This window comes from Cebus imitator, unplaced genomic scaffold, assembly GCF_001604975.1.
Source record: "Cebus imitator isolate Cc_AM_T3 unplaced genomic scaffold, Cebus_imitator-1.0 Scaffold278, whole genome shotgun sequence".
Classification (NCBI taxonomy): Eukaryota; Metazoa; Chordata; class Mammalia; order Primates; family Cebidae; genus Cebus; species Cebus imitator.
The window spans coordinates 1,322,978-1,342,825 of record NW_016107593.1 but is presented as its reverse complement, the minus strand read 5'-3'; the positions used below and the strand labels follow the sequence as shown (position 1 = coordinate 1,342,825).

The following is a 19,848-nucleotide window of genomic DNA, read 5'->3' as shown; positions in this document are numbered from 1 at the left end:
CTTCTGAAGTCTGATTCTGTCATTTCATCACACTCGTTCTCCCTCCAACCTTGTTCCCTTGCTGGTGAGGAGTTGTGATCCCTTGTAGGAGGAGAGGTGTTCTGGTTTCGGGTGTTTTCATCCTTTTTGAGCTGGTTTCTTCTCATCTTTAAGGATTTATCCACCTGTCGACTTCGTAGTTGCTGGCTTTCAGATTGGGCCTCAGATCTTTCAGATTGGCGTTCTGTTTGTTGATGATGAGGTTATTTCTGTTTCTTGGTTTTCCTTCTGACAGTCTGGCCCCTCTGCTGTAGGTCTGCTGAGGTTCACTCCAGGCCCTGCTTGCCTGGGGTTCACCTGCAGCAGCTGCTGAACAGTAAGGGTTGTTACCAGTTTTCTCCTTCTGCTATCTTTGTCCTAGAAGGATACCTGCCTAGTGTCAATCTGATCTCTCCTTTATGAGGTGTCTCTTTGGATATATAGGGGTCAGAGAGCTGCTTGAGGAGACGGTCTCTTCTTTACAGGAGCTCAAATGGTGAGCTGTGAGCTCTGTTGTTCATTCAGAGCTGCTGGGCTGGTATGTTTAGGTCAGCTGCAGCAAAACTCATAAACTGCTTTTTGTTCCCAGGTGCTCTGTCCCAGGGATTTAGGGCTTTATTTATGAGTTTCCGTTATGCTGCTGCCTTCTTTTTTTTTTCTTTCCTTCAGAACTGCCTTGCCCAGCAAGGAGGCAGCCTAGTCACTGTCGGCCTATAGAGGCTTTGCTGAGCTGCTGTGGGCTCTGCCCAGCTGCCGAGTGAACTTCCTTGCAGTCCTGTTTATATGGATGCAGTTAGAACTGCTTTGGCGATGGTGGCCCGCCTCTGTTGAGGCGGAGTCTCTCTGCTGTGGCAGGTTGCCTTGGCAACGGCGGGCTGCCTCAGCAATGGCGGGTTGCCTTGGCAACGGTGGGCTGCCTCAGCATTGGCTGACTACCTCAGTCATGGCAGGCTCCCTCGGTAATGGTGGACGCCCCTCTCCCACAGAGCTGGACCGTCCCGGGTTCAGCTGCGTTTGCTGTGAAACTCTCAATCCAGAGTTTCTGGTTGCTGTTCTTTTGTGGGGGTGGGACAAGCCGAGCCTGATCGCCTGACTCCCTGCCTCAGAGCCTTTTTTACGTTGGTGTTCCAGTCGCCTGTTGAAGAGGCGCCGGGGTCTGTTTGTTTTCCCCTGCGGCCACTCACTGCGCTGGCTTAAACAGCGGCACTGAGGTTTGTGGTGCTTTTTTTTTTTTTTTTTGCCCTGGAATCTACTGTCCTGGTTCCCTGCTCAGTCCCCTTTTTAAACTGACGAATGGGCGACTTCCCGTGGCTTCAGTCGCCAGCCAAAAGGGCACCTGGACAGGTGTATTTTGTATGGAGAACCGCTGCTCCAGGGCGCCAACAAAGCAGCTGCGCGGGGCAAAGCAGCGGCGCCGGCCGGCACAGCCATGCTGGCGAGCTGTGGAGCTCCTCTGCCTGGGAATTTCCTAGTCTGTGGGCAATAAAAATGCGGCATCCACTCACCCTCTGCGCTTTCCCTGGGAGCTGCAATCCTGAGTTGTTCCTAAATGGCCTTCTTGGATCGAGATCCTCTACGGCATCTTATTTTAGGGGAAATATTTTGAAATGACCAAGGCCATATGAACTTTGGTTCAAATTCAAATACTTGTAAAATTTTTAAGACATATGTTGAGCTCAAAGTATTTTAATAATTATAAAACCATTATCAGAGTAAACTGCAATTGTAGGAGTAAAGTTCAACCCCCAAATATAGGCTTTCATTGGACCTCTTTCCTTCCTCAGAAGTGAACTTGTCATTCTTATGTTCACATTGTTTACCTGTCTACTGATATTGTAGCTGTTGGGGCACAGCCATTATAGCCATTGTGGCAAGGGGACTAGATCCTCCAAGTAGGAGCCCAGGGTCTTGGAGTCAATATCTAGCTTTCTTTCCAATGATAATTAAGTACTCAGAGCTTTGGTCTATCAGTGAGTTTGCTGCAGAGTTTTTATGAGAGCAAAATATGATAAGAAATATAAAACATTTTTGACAGTCTAACATTGTATAAAACCAAAAGTTATTTCAATAAACCAATTTTTTTTACTAAGTCTTTATAAAATCTGTTAATTTGCTTTTATTACATTTAGTAGGAAAAGGCTGAAACATTTTACCATGATCATGAAAATAAAAAATAAATGGAATGCTCATGGGATCGTAAAAACTTTGACATCATTCTTACTAAGTTTAATGGAACATATCTAGGTCTTCATTACTTAGACACTGGATACCCACACTATTATGTTATGACCAGAGACAGATATATTATGATACTAGTTTTTTTCCTTTACATAGTATCACTACATAGGATAAAATACATTGGGTGGACATGGTGGTTCTTGCCTGTTATCCAAGTACTTTGGGAGGCCGAGGCAGGAGGATTGCTTGAGGCCAGGAGTTTGAGGCCAGCCTGGGCAACATAGCAAGACTTTGTCTCTACAAAAAACTTAAAAATTATCTAAGCATGATGACAGGCACCTGTTGTCTTAGCTACTAGGGAAGTTGAGGTAGGAGAATTACTTGAGCCTAAGAGTTCAAGACTACAGTGAGCTATGATTGTGCCACTGTACTCCTGCATTGGTCACAGAGTGAGACCCTGTCTCTAAAAATAAAAAAAAAAAAATTCAATGAGCCACAGGATAATGTCTAACGAGTGCCAATTTTGTGCCAGTGCTTGTGGTCACTGTGGTGTCACCATTATCTCATGAAATAATCACAAATCATCACAGTGTCCTGTGGGATATTTACAAGTCTTTGACTTATTCCACACAGCTTCCCCATTGAAGCCTAACAGATTGCAATACCACTCGCCCCTTCTGGAGCTAAGCTGTCTTCCATATTTTCTAATTCCACTAATTTGGGTTTGGGAGCTCTAAAATTTTTTCTAATTTGTAGCAGTCTTTTGATATATTAAGATATAGATCCCCATTACTTGTAGAATCTGATTTTGTGAATTTACCTGCATGATAAAATTTATTTATAACCCCCAAATCAACACTCACAATGCTTTCATGATTATTCATGGATGAGTGCAGAGCTGGTCACGTGACCAGCTAAGGCAGAATAAAAGGTACTTTCTGTCTTCTTGTTTCAGCCCTCATACTATAAGAAAGTGCCCTTTTTGTGGTATGTTCTATGCCAATTTTTCTATTTATTTTCTTTTTGTTGGTGACTTCGGGGTTTAAAATGGCCCCCAAATATAGTGCTGAAGTGCTTTCTAGGTTCCTTAACACAATAAGGGTATGGTGTGACTTACGGAGAAAATATATTCTCTGTACAAATTTTGAAAAGCTTCGTCCAGGCATTAGTTATAGTGTTGTTGGATGTTTCAGTATAATGAATCAACATTATATATTAAATAAGATGTCTTTAAGCAGAAACACAGAAAAACAAAGTAGATATTGACTGGTTGATAAAACAGCTGTGATCAGAGGCTCACAGGAAGCTAACCTTGTGTTTCTCCTAGAAGTAATCATTCAGCATTTGCTAATTAGTGTTTGTGGCAACTTTATAGAACACAACTCTTGCAAATAACAAGAATTGACAGAAACTGAAGACACCATTGCACTTGACTTTTTAAATTGCCCATTTGATGTCACGTAATTTGATTATTCAGCCTTTGATTTCAGATTGGGAGATAAATGAAAGACCTTGAATACCAAATTTTAAACTGATGGGAACTTTTATGAGGAAGTCATAAAAGCCTGCAATCAAAGATTTGTAATGGAAGCCCTCACGAACCCTGACTCTCCCAGGCAAATGACATCAATATAATCTCACTGGTACTTAGCAGAATTCAGTTATTTTTTTTTTTTACTTGGAGCATGATGTCTTCCAGGGTGATAAGAAAGAAATAAGAGTATAAATTTGAATAATTTCAGTTTAACATGCTTTTTAAAATGTTGACAAGGTATACTGTTTTATATGATTCAAGCTAAGTTTGTCAGAAACAGTGAAGAGATCCCTAGCTATGTTCCTCATAAGTTCTCACATAAAAGGTTAATTTATTCCAATCAATTAACTTATTAAGTACAAAAAGGGCATATTGAGATACTACTGTAAAATAACTTTTTAAATAATAAGTAAAACTATGAAAAAAGGGAGTTTTGACCTTTCATTTCTTGCTTTGTGCTTTTATGGTAAGTGTAAAAATTACTTCAAGGAAATCTTATTTCTTTCATTTGTATCACAATTTCTTAACAGAAAGTGCTATTATCTAAAAATTTTGATGAGTTGTATTTCCTCTAAGATTCAACTTATATCAGAAGTACTTCTGTTTCCAATAATAATTAGTCAGTTATAATTTAAGTTTTGGTGACTTTTTTATAGAACAGCAAAGATTCTTAGGTAACTTGTCAAAAGACATCATTTCAATTTTGAGGCAAGTACTGGGTCATATTAACTTGTTAGAAGAGGTTAATTTATCTTTCATATTAAGTATTTGTATTAGTCTGTTCTCATGCTGCTACTAAAGACATACCTGAGACTGGGTAATTTATAAATCAAAGAGGTTTAATTGACTCACAGTTTGGTATGGCTTGGGAAGCTTCAGGAAACTTACAATAGTTATGGTAGTGGAAGCAAAAATGTCCTTCTTCGCATGGAGAAGAGCAGCAGCTAGGAGAAATGCTGAGCAAAAGGGCTAGAAAAGCACCTTATGAAACCATCAGATCTTGTAAGAACTCACTATCAGCATGAGGGTGATCAACCCCATGATTAAATTATCTCCCACCAGGTCCCTTCCAGGACACATGGGGATTTTCAAGATGAGATTTGAGTGGAGACCTAGCCAAATTATGTCAGTATTATTCCTAAAAATATGGTGGCTCACACCTATAATCCCAACACTTTGGGAGGCTGAGGCGGGCAGATCACCTGAAGTCAGGCGTTCAAGACCAGTCTGGCCAACATGGCAAAACCCCATCTCTACTAAAATACAAAAATTGACCAGGCATGGTGGCAGGTGTCTGTAATCACAGCTAATCAGGAGGCTGAGGCAGGAGAATCGCTTGAGCGGAGGAGGTGGAGGTTGCAGAGATGGCACCACTGTACTCCCCAGCCTGGGCTACAGAGCAAGACTCTTGTCTCTACCAAAAAAAAAAAAAAAAAGCTTTACAGTCTGGAAGTACACACCATAAATATCCCAAATGCTATGTATTCTATTGTAGATTATAAATTTAAGCAACATTTTATTTACTGCTTTAGTCATGTAATTTTATTATAAGCACTTATTCTGCATCAGGTGCTGATATGGTTGCTATGCATGTATTTTCTCTAATTCTGTCAGTAACTAAAAAATAGGTATTATTATATTCTTTATACAGATGCAGGCACTGAAGTTCAGAGGCATAATATTTTGCCCAAGGGGTATAGAAAATTATTATAGGTTGTTAAAGAAAAATAAACTTAGGTATAGGAAAACATACAAACTCCTTGCTTTTTAATACTTTCTAAATTATTTGTAAATAATATTATAACCTAATATTTAATTTTTAAGAGTGTATAACTTGTAATGACAGACATGACATAGAACAGAGTGTTTCTAATTGATTTATCATTGACTGAGGGCTTAAGAAAGCTATGCCAAGGGTCATTAGCCATTCTTATAAAGGCAAAAAAATCATCACAGTTGTCTTATTATTCTGCTATTTTCCACCTACATATTTTCTGCCATGAAGTACTGATGCAATGCAGGAAAACATTTGTGTTAGAACTTGGGCACTCTCTTGAACCTCGTGGCTGCTTTTAAGTGGGATTCATATACCTTTGACAGGTTGAAAATTAAATTGCTTTATAGGTGGCATCTTAAAAGGAATGGTAGTAAATTGAGTGATTGGTATCAAGTAGTTTGTCTTTCACAGCATCAAATAAATAGTGTTTTCTCATAAACCATAGCCTCTCTGGTTCTTGTCACTCAGGAATTCTTATGGTACAAAGTAGCATCTCTTCTTCTCTCCCTGCCTTCCACTCAATAGGAAAGCTTAATCTTGTTTTTATTGAGATATGTCTCATGTACCATAAGCTCTCCCTTTGAAAATGTACGATTCAAAAAAGAAAAGAGAAAATGTACAGTTCGGTGGTTTTCAGTGTATTCATAAAATTGGGCCACTGTCACCACTATTTCATTCCAGAACATTGTAATCATCCCAAAAGTATACCCTGTATCTGTTAGCTATTCCTCCCCATTCACACCTCCCCCCATCCACTAGAAAACACTGATCTACTTTTATCTCTCTAAATTTGCCTATTCTGGATATTTCATACAAATTCAATCATATAATATGTATCCTTTTGTGTCTGGCTTCTTTCACTTAGCACAGTGTTTCCATAGTTTATCCATATTTTAGTAGTTATTAGTGCTTCATTTCTTTTTATGACTGAATAATATTCTATCATAGGGATATATATACCACATTTGTCTATTCATTTGACAGTCATAGACATTTAACTTGTTTCCACTTTTGTCTATTCTGAACAATGCTACTGTGAACATTTCTCTAAAAGTTTTATTTTTGTGCAGATATAGGTTTTTATTAATCTTGCGTAAATAATTTAGGTGTTTCCTCTCATTTTTTCATTGCTTCCCTCAAACTCCCTAAGTTCAGAAATGCTCAGAACATTAGCAACTTTGTACATCCCAAGAGAGTTTGATCAACACTTATGCCACATCTTCCTCAACTTGAACTTCATTTTCCTGTCTTTTCCCAGAGCCGCCAATTGGACAAATGCACCCCCCGCACGGCAGCGTCACTCCTCAGAAGAACAGCAACCTGCTTGTGATCATTGTGGTCACCGTTGGTGTCATCACAGTGCTGGTGGTCGTCATTGTGGCCGTGATTTGCACCCGACGCTCTTCAGCCCAGCAGAGAAAGTAGGTAACAGCTGGCTCCCAAGCGGAAAGAAGTCATCATCTTCTGGGGTCATATTTTTGACAGCCCTCTTCCTGTCTTCTTTCATTATTCACCCCATCTCCTTATTTCTTGACCCTGGCAAAACCTCACCTTTTTGTCTATTCCAGGCCTATCATTCAGTGAGTGAGGATTAGACTTGCCGATATGATAACAAACAAAGTCCATCTGGGACCCGCTTACATTTCTGCTTGCTTTTACTTCTCTGGTCACTTCTCATTTTCAAGTGAGGGCAGGTGTTCCTTAGGTAACACCTAGAGAATGGACTCCACCATGCCCCTGCTTCTGACCCTCCCAACAATCATGGACAAAAGATTTGAGAAATACATCTCTGTGTGCACGTATTTATCACTTTTTCCAAGGAGGTCTGTAGGCACTTAATCAATGCTTGTTGGATAGATGACTAAATATAGAATGCCAAACTGTGCAGTTACAATCCTGTGGGTGCTTAGTTTGGAGGCACTAGTTAAGAAAGAAGAGAGAGTTTAGAGATTCAAAATGATTTGAATGTATTGTTTGTGGTTAATTGTCAGAAATTAAGTGTTGAGGGCTTTAAAATATTTTCATATTTTGCAGCATTAGGTTCTAGCACATGCAGAGAATGATGCATCAGAGTACAAAGCTTAAAATGTAAAAGTGTTTTTATTCAGCCCATATCCTTGCAACCTCACCTTGTAACTGGCCTGTTATCCAGTGTCAGCCAGTGCTGGGAGGCAGCAATAATCTCCCAGCCATTCTCTGCCTCTTTGACTCTCTCGTCCTTTTAAAATTCAGACTGATGTGTCTTTTTCGGCTACACTTTCTCACTGCATTGATTATCTTAGGCTTTTCCATGAGGTTTTGGCTTGGCCTGAGGCTTGGGCTCATAGGTGGCTGGTTTGACAACTGTATACTTTACAATTTGCTAGAAATAATTTTCCAGCAAATAATGTTCCCCCCTTCTCTTGCTAATAGCTCACACTTTCTCTTTCTCTCTCTCTTTTTAAGTCCTACATTTCTAGTTGTAGATCTCTAGTATATCTTCCAGCACTCTAAAGTGAGGCGTTTAGAAAGAGAACAAGGGAAGATGTACCTACTGAAGAAAGTAACATGGGCTATAGATGCAGGCTTTGTATTTAATCTCTTGCTATGGCAGGACATATTTTCTATCCAGCTGCATTTGTGAGATTGGACTAGTTTGATAGCTAGTGTGCTGGTCCATTGTGCCTAAGCAAGAAACCTGCTAGAGTGAGCTCAGCTGGGCCAGGCTGACATGTGAGCATTCTGGGAAGTCATCATCACTCACAGAGTTTCCACAGTGCTGGGCAGTTAATAAGGCTCTGGGGAGAAAGTAACTAATTGAGTAAAGCATTGAACAATCTCTTGGTGCAGCATTATCAGGAAAGGGGTTGTGCAATCATGGAACAGTGAAACATCAAGGCAGCAGATGAAGCAGACCTAAGAGGGACTCATAAAAGAAGGTGGGGAGGAGGCAGCAAAATCACACCCAGCCTACCATGTAACTGCTTTTAAGACATGGAAGCATTCACTCAACTATCTAAATGTAACTAAACTATCCATAGCAGGTTTGTTTTTGATTTGGGGTTTTTTTCCCCCTCCTGTGTCATTTCTGTGAGAAGAATATTTGAGGAATAGATTGACCTGATGAACTGGATTCCTGGATCTACTTTGTTTCCCACAGAGCACCAGTCTTCCCAATGTGCAAAAGTGGGATTTGGTGCTATGCTGAGAAACTCTCAAATCATCTTAAATCTCACCCTTAGCACTTTGGTAAAAGCTTAAGGGCTTTATTTGGAAAGAGGAGACACTGAGACCTGGGTATGACTTGTTTTTTTAAAATTAGGGACTGAATTAAGGAATAAATGGTTCTATTAATGACTGAAAATCCCAAAACACTAAGTTTGACTGTCACTTTGGTTTTTCCTCACTGCAGTCTCAAAGTCTCTTAATAGTTACTTGTGTTTCACACTTTGTTTGATATCTTTCTTCAGTAACAAATCCAATGACATTCATTTTTGTCCCTTTGGTTGCATATGTTCATAGAGAGAGAGAAAGAAAATGTTTCCTTCATGTTATTTCTGAACTATAATTTAGTTTAGTTTTTTGTTTCATTGAGAACCCCTACTCATTGATATCACCACAATTGAGCCCTTCAAAACAAACTGGATAATGCAGGTGAAAGTGAAATCAATTCCAATCTGAAACAGAAATAAGATCCTCTCCAAAGCCCTTAGAAAATGGGACTTTAATTAATAAAGTGAAGTAGAAAATGCATTCATGAGCTTCTTCATGAATCTCTTTGGGAGTTCTAGAGAACATAAATTTTTCTCTGTGTTTTGTTGGGGGACTTGAATTATATCCAAGTGAATTGAAAAAGTTCTATGGACTCTCAGTAATATCTTGTTCAGGTAAATGTCTGTGCATTTAATAAACCTAACCTTTAAAAAATCATGCATATATTTAACAATGAATTAGGCTATCCAGTTGTTTCAAAATAGTGGGTACTAACTTTCATTAGCTATCCAGTTGATTCAGAATAGCGGGTACTAACTTTCATTAGCTATTTTATGTAATAAAAATGAAAATTATATTACATAAAATAGCTAATGAAAGTTGGTTACTAACTTTCATTAGCTATTTTATGTAATAAAAATGAAAATTATATTACATAAAATAGCTAATGAAAGTTAGTAACCAAGTTCTAGTTCTGGGTCTACTACTTATTTAAATAAACTAATTATATCACCTAAGTGAAGACCCTTAATACTTAGGTGGGAGTTTCTTTAAATATAATGACAATCTGGACTAAATACTTTCTACCCTTCTCTCTAGCTTTTTTGTTAGTATGTTTGTCCACAGCCAGATAGAATCTTCTTCTACTTTTAAGACATAGAAATTCCCCATAGAATACCTATAATTTATAGAATCATACAGTAGCATTAAGCTTTAAATTAATAGGAAATACAAATAATTTTACATTTTGTAGTCATTTATTAAACTTTTTTTACTACTGTACTTTGAAGAGACCTCCTTCACATTTTATATTAGTGAGATTATAGTATGATCTATAGAAAAGTTATATTTTATGAAAACTTAAGTCTGGGTGTGGTGGCTCACACCTGTAACCCCAGCATTTTAGGGGGCCAAGATAGGAGGATGGCTTGACACCAGGAGCTTGAGACCAGCTTGGGCCACATAGTGAGACCTTGTCTCTGAAATAGGCTTCAATTAGTCAGATATAGTGGTGCACGCCTGTAGTCACAGATAGGAGGCTGACGTGGGAGGATCTCTTGAGCCTGGGATGTGGAGGCTGCAGTGAGCCATGACTGCATCACTGTACTCCAGCCTGGGTAACAGAATGAGACCTGTCTCAAAAGACAAAAAATGAAACAAAACTTAAGTTGATTTTCGCCTGTTTCTCTGTTTTTTAATGAGGCAGTAACATTTTCTTGCCCAACATGTAGATCACGTTATAAGTTAGAATTTATTCACAGATACTGAGGACAAAATGAAATTGAGCAAATACAGGAGCTCTAGAACACATGGTTATTACATTTCTAAGGCACTTACCTGGGTAGGTGATGTGCAGTCTTATCTGAATGCTTTAAATTTGAACATGTGAATAAAATACAAGATGTACTTGATAGAACCACTGGTTGGCTGGGCCTTCTATTTGACTTGACATGTGGATAGCAAGTTTTAAAGATTAGTATGCATTTAAATCTTGACAAGAATAATTATCTTTAGTACTGATGATGAAATGTTCAAGCTCTTAAATGAAATCTACAGTATTTTAACTACTATAGGTCACTTTTACTGATTTTTCACTTGTTAACATTTTAATTGGTTCTCAATATTCACCTCATAGAGATTTGAACTACCAACTACTTTAGGACTTCAGTATATCTTAATTCTGTCTCAGAATATACAGATATATTTGAGTGTCTGGAATTCATCCTGGATTTCTAATACTAGTTTTCTGGTTTTGTTTTTAATAGCAGTTAGTGAAATAAAAATAATCAAAATGGATAACTAGGAGGCTAAAAGTCTCTGGAAAAGATTTGGAGAGGAAGCACAGGACTGTTTGTACTTATCAATGTATCTTTTTCTGATTAACTTATAATTACTTATTCACACCTGAAGACTTCCCCCAAGCCCCTGGTAGGGCAGAATGTTCCTGTTTCAATCCCTGTCTGATGTTGGGCATGTCTTCTCACCACTAGAATTAGTACAGAACTCTTTATTAGTCTGCCTAATAAAGTTGTGAACAACTTTAGCAGATGATGCCTAAGTCCATAGTGGGAACTTAGTAATTAATTTATTATGATGTGCCAAAATAACCTATGGGATAATAGTTGGATTTTAGAACTTCAAAGGACACATTCTTGCTTAAAAGGGACACTCCACTCATGTTGGGTGTTACTCATTCACATCCCCAAGATACCAATTAAAAGTTAAAAGGAAAAAAATCTTAGTACTAGGATATGTATAAAGTAAGGAATGGGTAAGCAAATACAGAACCAGAGAAGAAGCTTTCAGATAAATACTTGCATATCAATAATGGAAAGTAGTTCTCATTATTTAATTCAAGTAATTACTGTGTGCTTTATTTGGGATCTGCATCATACAAAGTAACAAATTTGATTAATGTTAACTCTCAAGCTAAAAATCTTTCTGCAATTTCCCACGACTTCTTGATATTATTAAAAATGTAGGCTTGGCATGGTGTAATCCCAGCACTTTGGGAGGTCAGGAGATCGATACCATTTTGGCTAACACAGTGAACCCCATCTCTACTAAAAATTCAAAATACTAGCCAGGTGTGGTGGCATACGCCTGTAATCCCAGCTACTCTGGAGGCTGAGGCAGGAGAAGCGCTTGAAACAGGAGGCAGAGGTTGCAGTGAGCTGAGATCGCACCACTGCACTCCAGCTTGGGCAACTGAGCGAGACTCCATCTTAAACAAACAAAAATAAAAAAAAGAAGAAGAAAAAAGAAAAAGTATCTATTTGGGGCATCCTATGTTTTGGACCCTTCTGCTTTTTCATGCACACGACCTGTCATGCCACAGTGCATGCTCCTCATTCCAACAATGCAGACATTCCCAGGAGCCATGCCATTTTCAAATCGTTTTTTAAGCTTTCAATACGTCTCTCATCTTAAATTTGTAGTACTTAGCACATTTCTTGACACATAGTCAATATTCCATAAATATTGATTGAATAAATAAATGTGTTGTAAAACAATGGATGATGTTGAAGAAGTGAAGGAAACAGAATTTGCACCACTATCACTGAAGGAATTGAATTATCACAAAGGGAGCAGCTGGACAGCTCAATAAGACATGTGGTGATCAATGCCAAGGTGAATGGTATAGAGAGAGATGAGGGAAGTGATTTAGATACTCTAAGATTACAGTGACCTGAGATGGTCAGGAAGGTTCCCTGAAGGAGAGAGGCTTGAAAGGAAACTTAAAGAATACGTCATTTGTAGATAAATAGGATGTTTAAGGCAGTCTGGGCAGAAATTAAATAAATAAACAAACAAAACCAAAAATAGAGCACCAGTACCTGACCATGTTGTGAAAGTTTTGCCATGATCTCAGAAGGAGAAAGCGGACAGCCTGGGAGGGCTCTTTGCTTTGGCTTTATCAAGAATACCTGGGGTAGGAGACTCTCCTATTCTAGGGCTGTTTCAAAAGCAGGAAGATGACTGGTGCCTGAGGAAAAAGATATACCTAGTATTTGCAGAAGGGCTAAACATGTGAAATACTCTATGTCAAATAGGAAAACTAGCTTTAAAATAACAACAAATGAAACCAGATAATTCACTATGATAGTACTTCTCAAATTTTAGGTGCACAGATTCACTTGGAGAGTGTAAAAAGACAGATTGCCCCCCGCAACCAAGTTTCTGATTTGGTGGTTCTGTGGTAGAGCCTGAGAATGTACATTTCTAACCAGTTCCCAGGCAGTGGCCATGCTGATGCCTCTGGTTTAGAGACTACACTTTGTCAAGCACTCCACTAGAAACATTGGAATACACATTTTGAAGAATATAATGGTGAGACATAAGAACTGTAGGCTGCAACAAGCAGCAGTCATGTCAGGGACCAACAGATGGGCCGAAGGTCAGGGCGATACCTGTTCCTATTTTTAAGAAAATTTCAGACAGTTTAGTTATGAGCACATGTTAGTTTTATTACAAACCTGCTGTGGTAGAGGTTGGAGGGACAAAAGAGGAAGAAACAAGGCCAAAGATTTCTCCTTTAATAAGAGACATGATAGGAAATAAAAGTGGTTGGATGGTCATAGTTAGAATAAATACAAAAAGAAAATTCCGCTTAGAGATCTTTAGTTTCTTGACTGACAGTCACCTGGGTGGGTGAGCAGCTTCTTAGAGCTGGTCTTGATCTGATTAAAATCCAGCAGAAAAATGCCTATACATTTTATGAGGAATTATATTCTTCCCTGATGGAGATTATGAATCACAGCATACAAAAAGGTTTGCCAGGTTTGGAACTGTTTAAAAAACAGAAGCCATCTGGGGCTGGCTGGTACCGAAGTCATGGAAACTAGCAAATAAATGAATAAATGAAAAGGCATGCATATAAGCAAAGGGAAACCAGAATTTGTAATTTATTGCTGGGCTCAATTTTATCCTGCCTACTGTCTTTACTCCAGGTTATTTAAATACTGAGTTAAATAAGGAGCCTGGCTATGTTTTCCTGGATTTGGGAACTGGTACTTCTCTGTGTGCAGCCACACAGACACTGGTGTTATTTACCATTTTGATCTCCTAGAAAGAGAGACAACAGGGTGAAACACCCAAGTTTGAGAATGACACTACATTTTCTATGATGTTACTGGGAGTAGATTACACAGGGAGCTGTGTGTGAGTTGCAGATCAGTTTGCTGTGGGTAACTGAAATATACAGAAATGAATTTAGGGAATAAATGGTTAGCAGTGAGTTATTATCTTAGACACAGGAAAACAGGAGTTATTTCAGACCATCGGTTTAAAACATTATGGGACTGCTACCAGGAAATTGGCAAAATGCAGGTAATGTTATTTTTTTCTCTGCTAAAATACAAAATAGGTATTACATCCGGGGGGTTCTTTATCTCCTGTCCTCATCAGCATGCTTCAAGAAAAACAAACAAAAGTCAGGGAAAATTCAACAAATTACACCACCCCAAATATTTAATTATCTAATATTTACAAAGCTGTTTATTCATCATTGGAAAACTAAAGACAATCCAATGACTTTGCACAGGTTACAGGTGTTTTCACTGAGAGTAGCTTGTTTGAGCCATTAAGCAACCATGGAAAGTACATATTATAATAAACTGTTCATTGCAAATTAAGGAAGTGGGAAGTAGATGGTTCTCTGGTGTGTCAAACTAGATTTTAACTGTTTGCATTATTTCTTACAGAGCATTTTTGTTTTAAAAGAAATAGAATTTACAAGTAGAGGTTTAAAAGTTATAAAACGAGGGAAAGGGTCAAAAACCATTTCTGTAAAGGACCAAATAATACATTGTTTAGGATTTTTGAGCCATATAGTACCTGTCACAACTATTCAATTCTGCAGTTGCTCTGCAAAAATAAATGAGCTTGGCCATGTTTCAATAAAATTTATTTACAAAACTAGGCTGTGGGCAGATTTGGCTTACTTACCATAGTTTACTAACCCCCTGCTGTAAAGAATGACTAACATGAACATTGTGCACTTTACTTATCATGCAGGGAACATTTAATCTCACTAGTCCCAAGAAGAGATTATCACCCCCAAAAATAAATTTATCATTGTTGAAGCTTTATTGAGGCAAATAAGAGACATGTGAAATACATTTTCAAACTGTGTTCTTCTCCTTTCAAAGGATGTGTCTCACTGTGTTTGAATCTGGACACTCAGTGATGCCAAGGCAAAAGTGTTTTATTCTCCTAAGAATGTTCTCATGTGGCCTTTTGTTTTCAAATAGCAAGCTTCCCAGTTGCACATTAAATTATACAGCTGAGGTTTAGACTTTCTTCTAAGCCTCATCTTTGCTGTTGGCATACATTCTGGCTTTTTTATTTCCATTTGCCCTTTCAAAGCAACTCCTTCATTTATCTCCTAAACAGATGTTGCCGTCAGGTTCCTTATGCCTAGCTCCAAAGATTGGCATATGGCTCCATCTAACCCATTGTCACCTTACGCGTGAATCTGCAGCCGGTGAAGCTGGAGTAAGGAGCTCTCTGGCAGGCAGCAGAGGCCCTGGGGATTCAGCACTGCATCCCCCATAATGTGGTGAAACTCTAGGGAAGAAGAGGAAAGGCAGCCAAGACAAGTCTGCCAATTCCTGGATTTCACAAGGCTCATTCTGGGAGTCCTTTTGTTTCCTTTCCCTGCTTCTAACTTGAATTGACTGATGAAAGAGGGGAAGTGCCATTGAATAGAAGCTCTCAAATTTGCCTTCTAACTTGGTTTTATAGAAAACGAGCCACCCACAGTGTTGGCAAAAGGAAGGGCAGCCAGAAGGACCTCCGACCCCCTGATCTTTGGATCCATCATGAAGAAATGGAGATGAAAAACATTGAGAAGCCATCCGGCACTGACCCTGCAGGAAGGGACTCTCCCATCCAAAGTTGCCAAGACCTCACACCAGTCAGCCACAGCCAGTCAGAAACCCAACTGGGGAGCAAAAGCACCTCTCATTCAGGTAATTTTCTTTTCACTGGCATTAGGGAAAACATGCCATTCTGAACCCAACGGAGTTTTTCACTCCTTTTATGGAAATGTCTTCCCCACTAATTTGCATGTCATTATGGGTCATTTATCAATAGTTAATTGAATATAAATTTGGTTGATTAACCAATTATATGTCTGTCTTCATCATCCTGTGTCTTGATATAATTTTAACAATTCTTTTATAATATTAATAATTCCTGAATCTTTGAAGAGGTTGGAAGTAGCACAGTTGGGAAATGTAGAAATTTGAATCCTAAATGAATTGATTGCTTTTTGTTAATTGTTAAACAAATGTTTTGTTGAGGCAATAAAATTTGAAGCCATCTGTACATTTTCTAGTTCCTTATTTCTATAGATAATTGAAAGTTAATTCTAAATTGTCTGTTAATTCCTTGTTTTAAAAAGTCAGATCAGGGCACTTGAAGTATCAAAAAAATAACTGAATATTCTGTTACTTTGGCCTCTGATTACTATGAAAATCAACTGTCATCCACATACAATCATTTTGTGTGATCACCAGAGTAGTTTGATGGGATTCTGTCTGAATATTATGATGTTATACAAAGGGATCTGAAGAAAAAAGCCTACTGTTCAATGAATTGGTGCAGAACAATCACTGGTGTCCAGGGATAAGTAAGAACACTCGCAAATGATTGTAAGATAGTTCACTTTCTATGGGTCTTTATATTACCTAAGTGCTTACGGGAATCATCAACCAAATACTCTCATCAAAAAATTCCGTCTACTTATAATGTGATTGTAGAATGAGGAGCTGCTGTTTTTAAAGTGAATTAAAATATTTTAGTTATTTGAATGTGTTACTGATTTACTGGATGCTGTCAGCTCAGAATTGCATAAACAAGAAATAGAAGTATTGATTGTCAACCATGCATTGTTGAAAATTTCTTTCTGAGCTCTTAAATGATGTCTTAGGCAGATTTAGTAACTTCCTTGTCTCTCCAGTTTTTGAAGGACAATCTAGTTCCACTAAAAATTATAATCTGAAATTTAATTAAAGACTATCTTTTCTCATGCCCAGTTAGACTTTTGGCTCTGAGGACTGGGGGTCAGAATTTGTGTTTTCAATCCTCCAGTACATTGAAGTGAAATGGAATGGTGGGGTTGAGAAGAAGCAGGTACAAAGTCTGTTTCAGAAACACCCTGACATCTTTTCCTCTCCTCTCCACTTTTCCTGAGCAGGTGAGAGAAAAGAGATGGGGTGAAGAGGAGAGGGGAGGAAAAAGAAAAGAAGGGATTCTTTGAAGTTCTTCACAGCTTTTCTGGACACATATGCAAACCTCTATGTGGTATCCAAATTCTGGGTCTCTTATGAAACAGAAGTATAACTTCTTTATGACAAGGGTATCCAACCTTTGTGCCATGGACGAATACTGGTTCATGGCCTGTTAGGAACTGGGCCACAGAGCAGGAAGTGAGCAGCGGGCAAGAGAGCGAAGTTTCATCTGTATTTATAGCCACTCCCTATCACTTCCATTACTGCATGATCTCTGCCTCCTGTCAAAGCAGCAGCAGCACTGGGTTCTCATAGGAGTGTGAACCCTATTGTGAACTGCACATGTCAGGGATCTAGGTTGCATGCTTCTTATGAGAATCTAATGCCTGATGATCTGCCCGTCTCCCATCACCCCAGATGGGACCATCTAGTTACAGGAAAACAAACTCAGGGCTCCCATTGATTCTACCTTATGGTGAGTTGCATAATTATTTCATTATATATTACCATGTAATAATAATAGAAATAAAGTGCACAATAAATGTAATAAGCTTGAATGTAATGATAATAGAAATAAAGGGCACAATAAATATAATAGGCTTGAATCATCCCCTGCCCCCTACCCACGGGTCCATGAAAAAAATGGTCTTTCATGAAAATGGTCCCTGGTGCCAAAAATGTTGGGAACTGCTGCTTTATGTGGCCTTGTGGACCAGGTCCAGTTCCATGATGGGAGACATCAAGTCCAGGCTTACCACCTAGCACAGCTCTTTCTCTTCCCTCGTGAGGCCTCTGGGAAATTCCAGCAAGGGGAATCAAGCCCAACCAACTTTTCACACACTCACTTGGCCCACGAGAATCTCCTATATTCTTGCCAGGCCCAATGGTGAGAGACCTTGTACTCTACCACTGGCCCTCTCTCAGCCTTGCTCTCAATTACTTTTTCCTCTGCTTACATAGACACAGGGTTGAACAGCAAGCCTTCTGCCTAAACAGGCTTTCATCTGTGGAGTGATAGAAAAATAAATCCCTTTTTTAGGAACCTCCCTATTTTATAGGTGATCCTTCTTATAGCTTTTTTCTTGACTGGATATCAGGGAGGGGAGAGTACCTCCACCTCCCACTGGAAGGGATAGAATTGTCTCTCCGGCCTCAGAAAATTTTGCCAAAGACTTCTGGGACACATCCTTCTTACCTTTTCCTTTCATCTTTTATATACTGAGATGACATTAAGTTGATGTCTCTTAATAAGTCATGGGGGAAGATTTAATCCCAAAGATGACTGTTTTCTTTGGAATAAAAGGGTACTTGAGCCTATTTGTCGTCAAATTGAGGACCTAGTTGCCAATTTTGTAATAACAGGAAAGTAATTCTCAAAGCTATACTTTATGTTAAATTATGTATTCTTTCTGCTCTCATGCTTAACAGAACAAAACTCAACATAAGTGAATAACATTACTGGGAAACATTATATTTAACAATGGGGTTCCTGAGTAGGCAATAACTATGTAAAGAGAGATTATGTTAAAGTCTATGATTAGGACTTTTATACATTATTTTGCCTTATCTTCAGAAAATACTTTGAGGTAGGTGCTATCATCATTCTTTTAATACAGTAAATGAAGTAACCAAAGTTAAGAAGGGTTAAATAATGTGACCCAATTTCAAAGCTAGTATCACAGCCAGGACCAAAAATGTGACTCCAAAATTCATGTTTTGTTGATCCAGTTTCAATTAACTCACATAATACTTTTATATAAGCACTTATCTTGTTTTGTACCCATGAAATTAGCTTTTTGGATAAAACCAGAAATTAATTTACAATATTCACACTCTAGCTGTGGAAAAGAGAACTGAACCGAGCAATTGCTACATTAACAACAACTAATTTTATTAAGTGAGAGTTAATTTTACTAATTCTTCCCTACTTCTGGCATGCAAGCTGCTTAAACAAAACCCATTTCATTCTTTAACCACAAAAAATAGAGGATACCACTAAAATATCTAGGAATTAAGATGATAAGTCACTGCTTCATGATACATCTCTTCTACATCTAGTGGATTTCAAAATAATTTTCTTTACTTAAAACTTACAATAGAGAAACGCAAGAGTTCAGGTCTGTTTGATCTCTAGGATTTATAAATAGAATTTGCTTTCGTGAAATGAATTTATCCTCTTATACTTTCACTACAGCAGCACCACAGGATTAGTGTCTTACTTTCGCTTTGGAAGAATGAATAAGTAAATTTCAGTCTATGGGATTTGATAGTATTCAATTTTTAAAAATGTTCAATTCAGTGAATAACATCTATAAAAGAGCTATGTAACACCAAATGGGCAATTTAACATCTAACTTTTTATTGGTTATTTTTATTTATATACATATTAATTAAATCCTGTATGCTACAAAAAGAGTAATAGGAGAATAATTTTGTTTAACTTTTCAATGAACTCATATAATATCAAGCACAGTCCATTCTTAGAAGAAAAAAAAAATTGCAAAACTGAAAACCCACACACACACACACGCAACAGTATCAAATGACTTATTTGAAAACCATGTTACCCTAGTTGGACCTAGAATTATTTTTTTTTGAGTGGCAAGGAGAAGTACATAATTTTAAAAACTAAAGAAGAGGAAGGTCTGTTATATTTAATTAATAGTTTCACCCTTTCCGTTGTTCATTATTCCTTTTTGGTTACCACTTCCTGTTTAAAGAAATTTCATTAGCTATTTTTTTGAGGGTTTATCTGCTTGAGACAAATTCTCTTCATTTTCCTTCACTGGACAATGATGATGTTGGCCAGGCTGGTCTCGAACCCCTGACCTCAAGTGATCTGTCTGCCTCAGCCTCCCAAAGTGCTGGGATTACAGCTGTGAGCCACTGTGTCTGGCCAGGTTTGCAAAGTTGTT

At 38.2% G+C, this 19,848-nt stretch overlaps 1 protein-coding gene across 4 annotated transcripts in view; it reads left to right on the top strand.

The window, feature by feature from the left end:
* The window catches only part of DCC (DCC netrin 1 receptor), a 1,206,315-nt gene that overhangs the window by 1,114,505 nt on the left and 71,962 nt on the right, over positions 1-19,848 (top strand). For all 4 annotated transcript variants that reach the window (XM_017501124.2, XM_017501122.2, XM_017501121.2 and 1 more), the window contains exons 23-24: positions 6,766-6,928; positions 15,444-15,670. In XM_017501124.2, the coding sequence (XP_017356613.1) occupies positions 6,766-6,928; positions 15,444-15,670 (390 nt within the window). The remainder of the gene's footprint in view (positions 1-6,765; positions 6,929-15,443; positions 15,671-19,848) is intronic.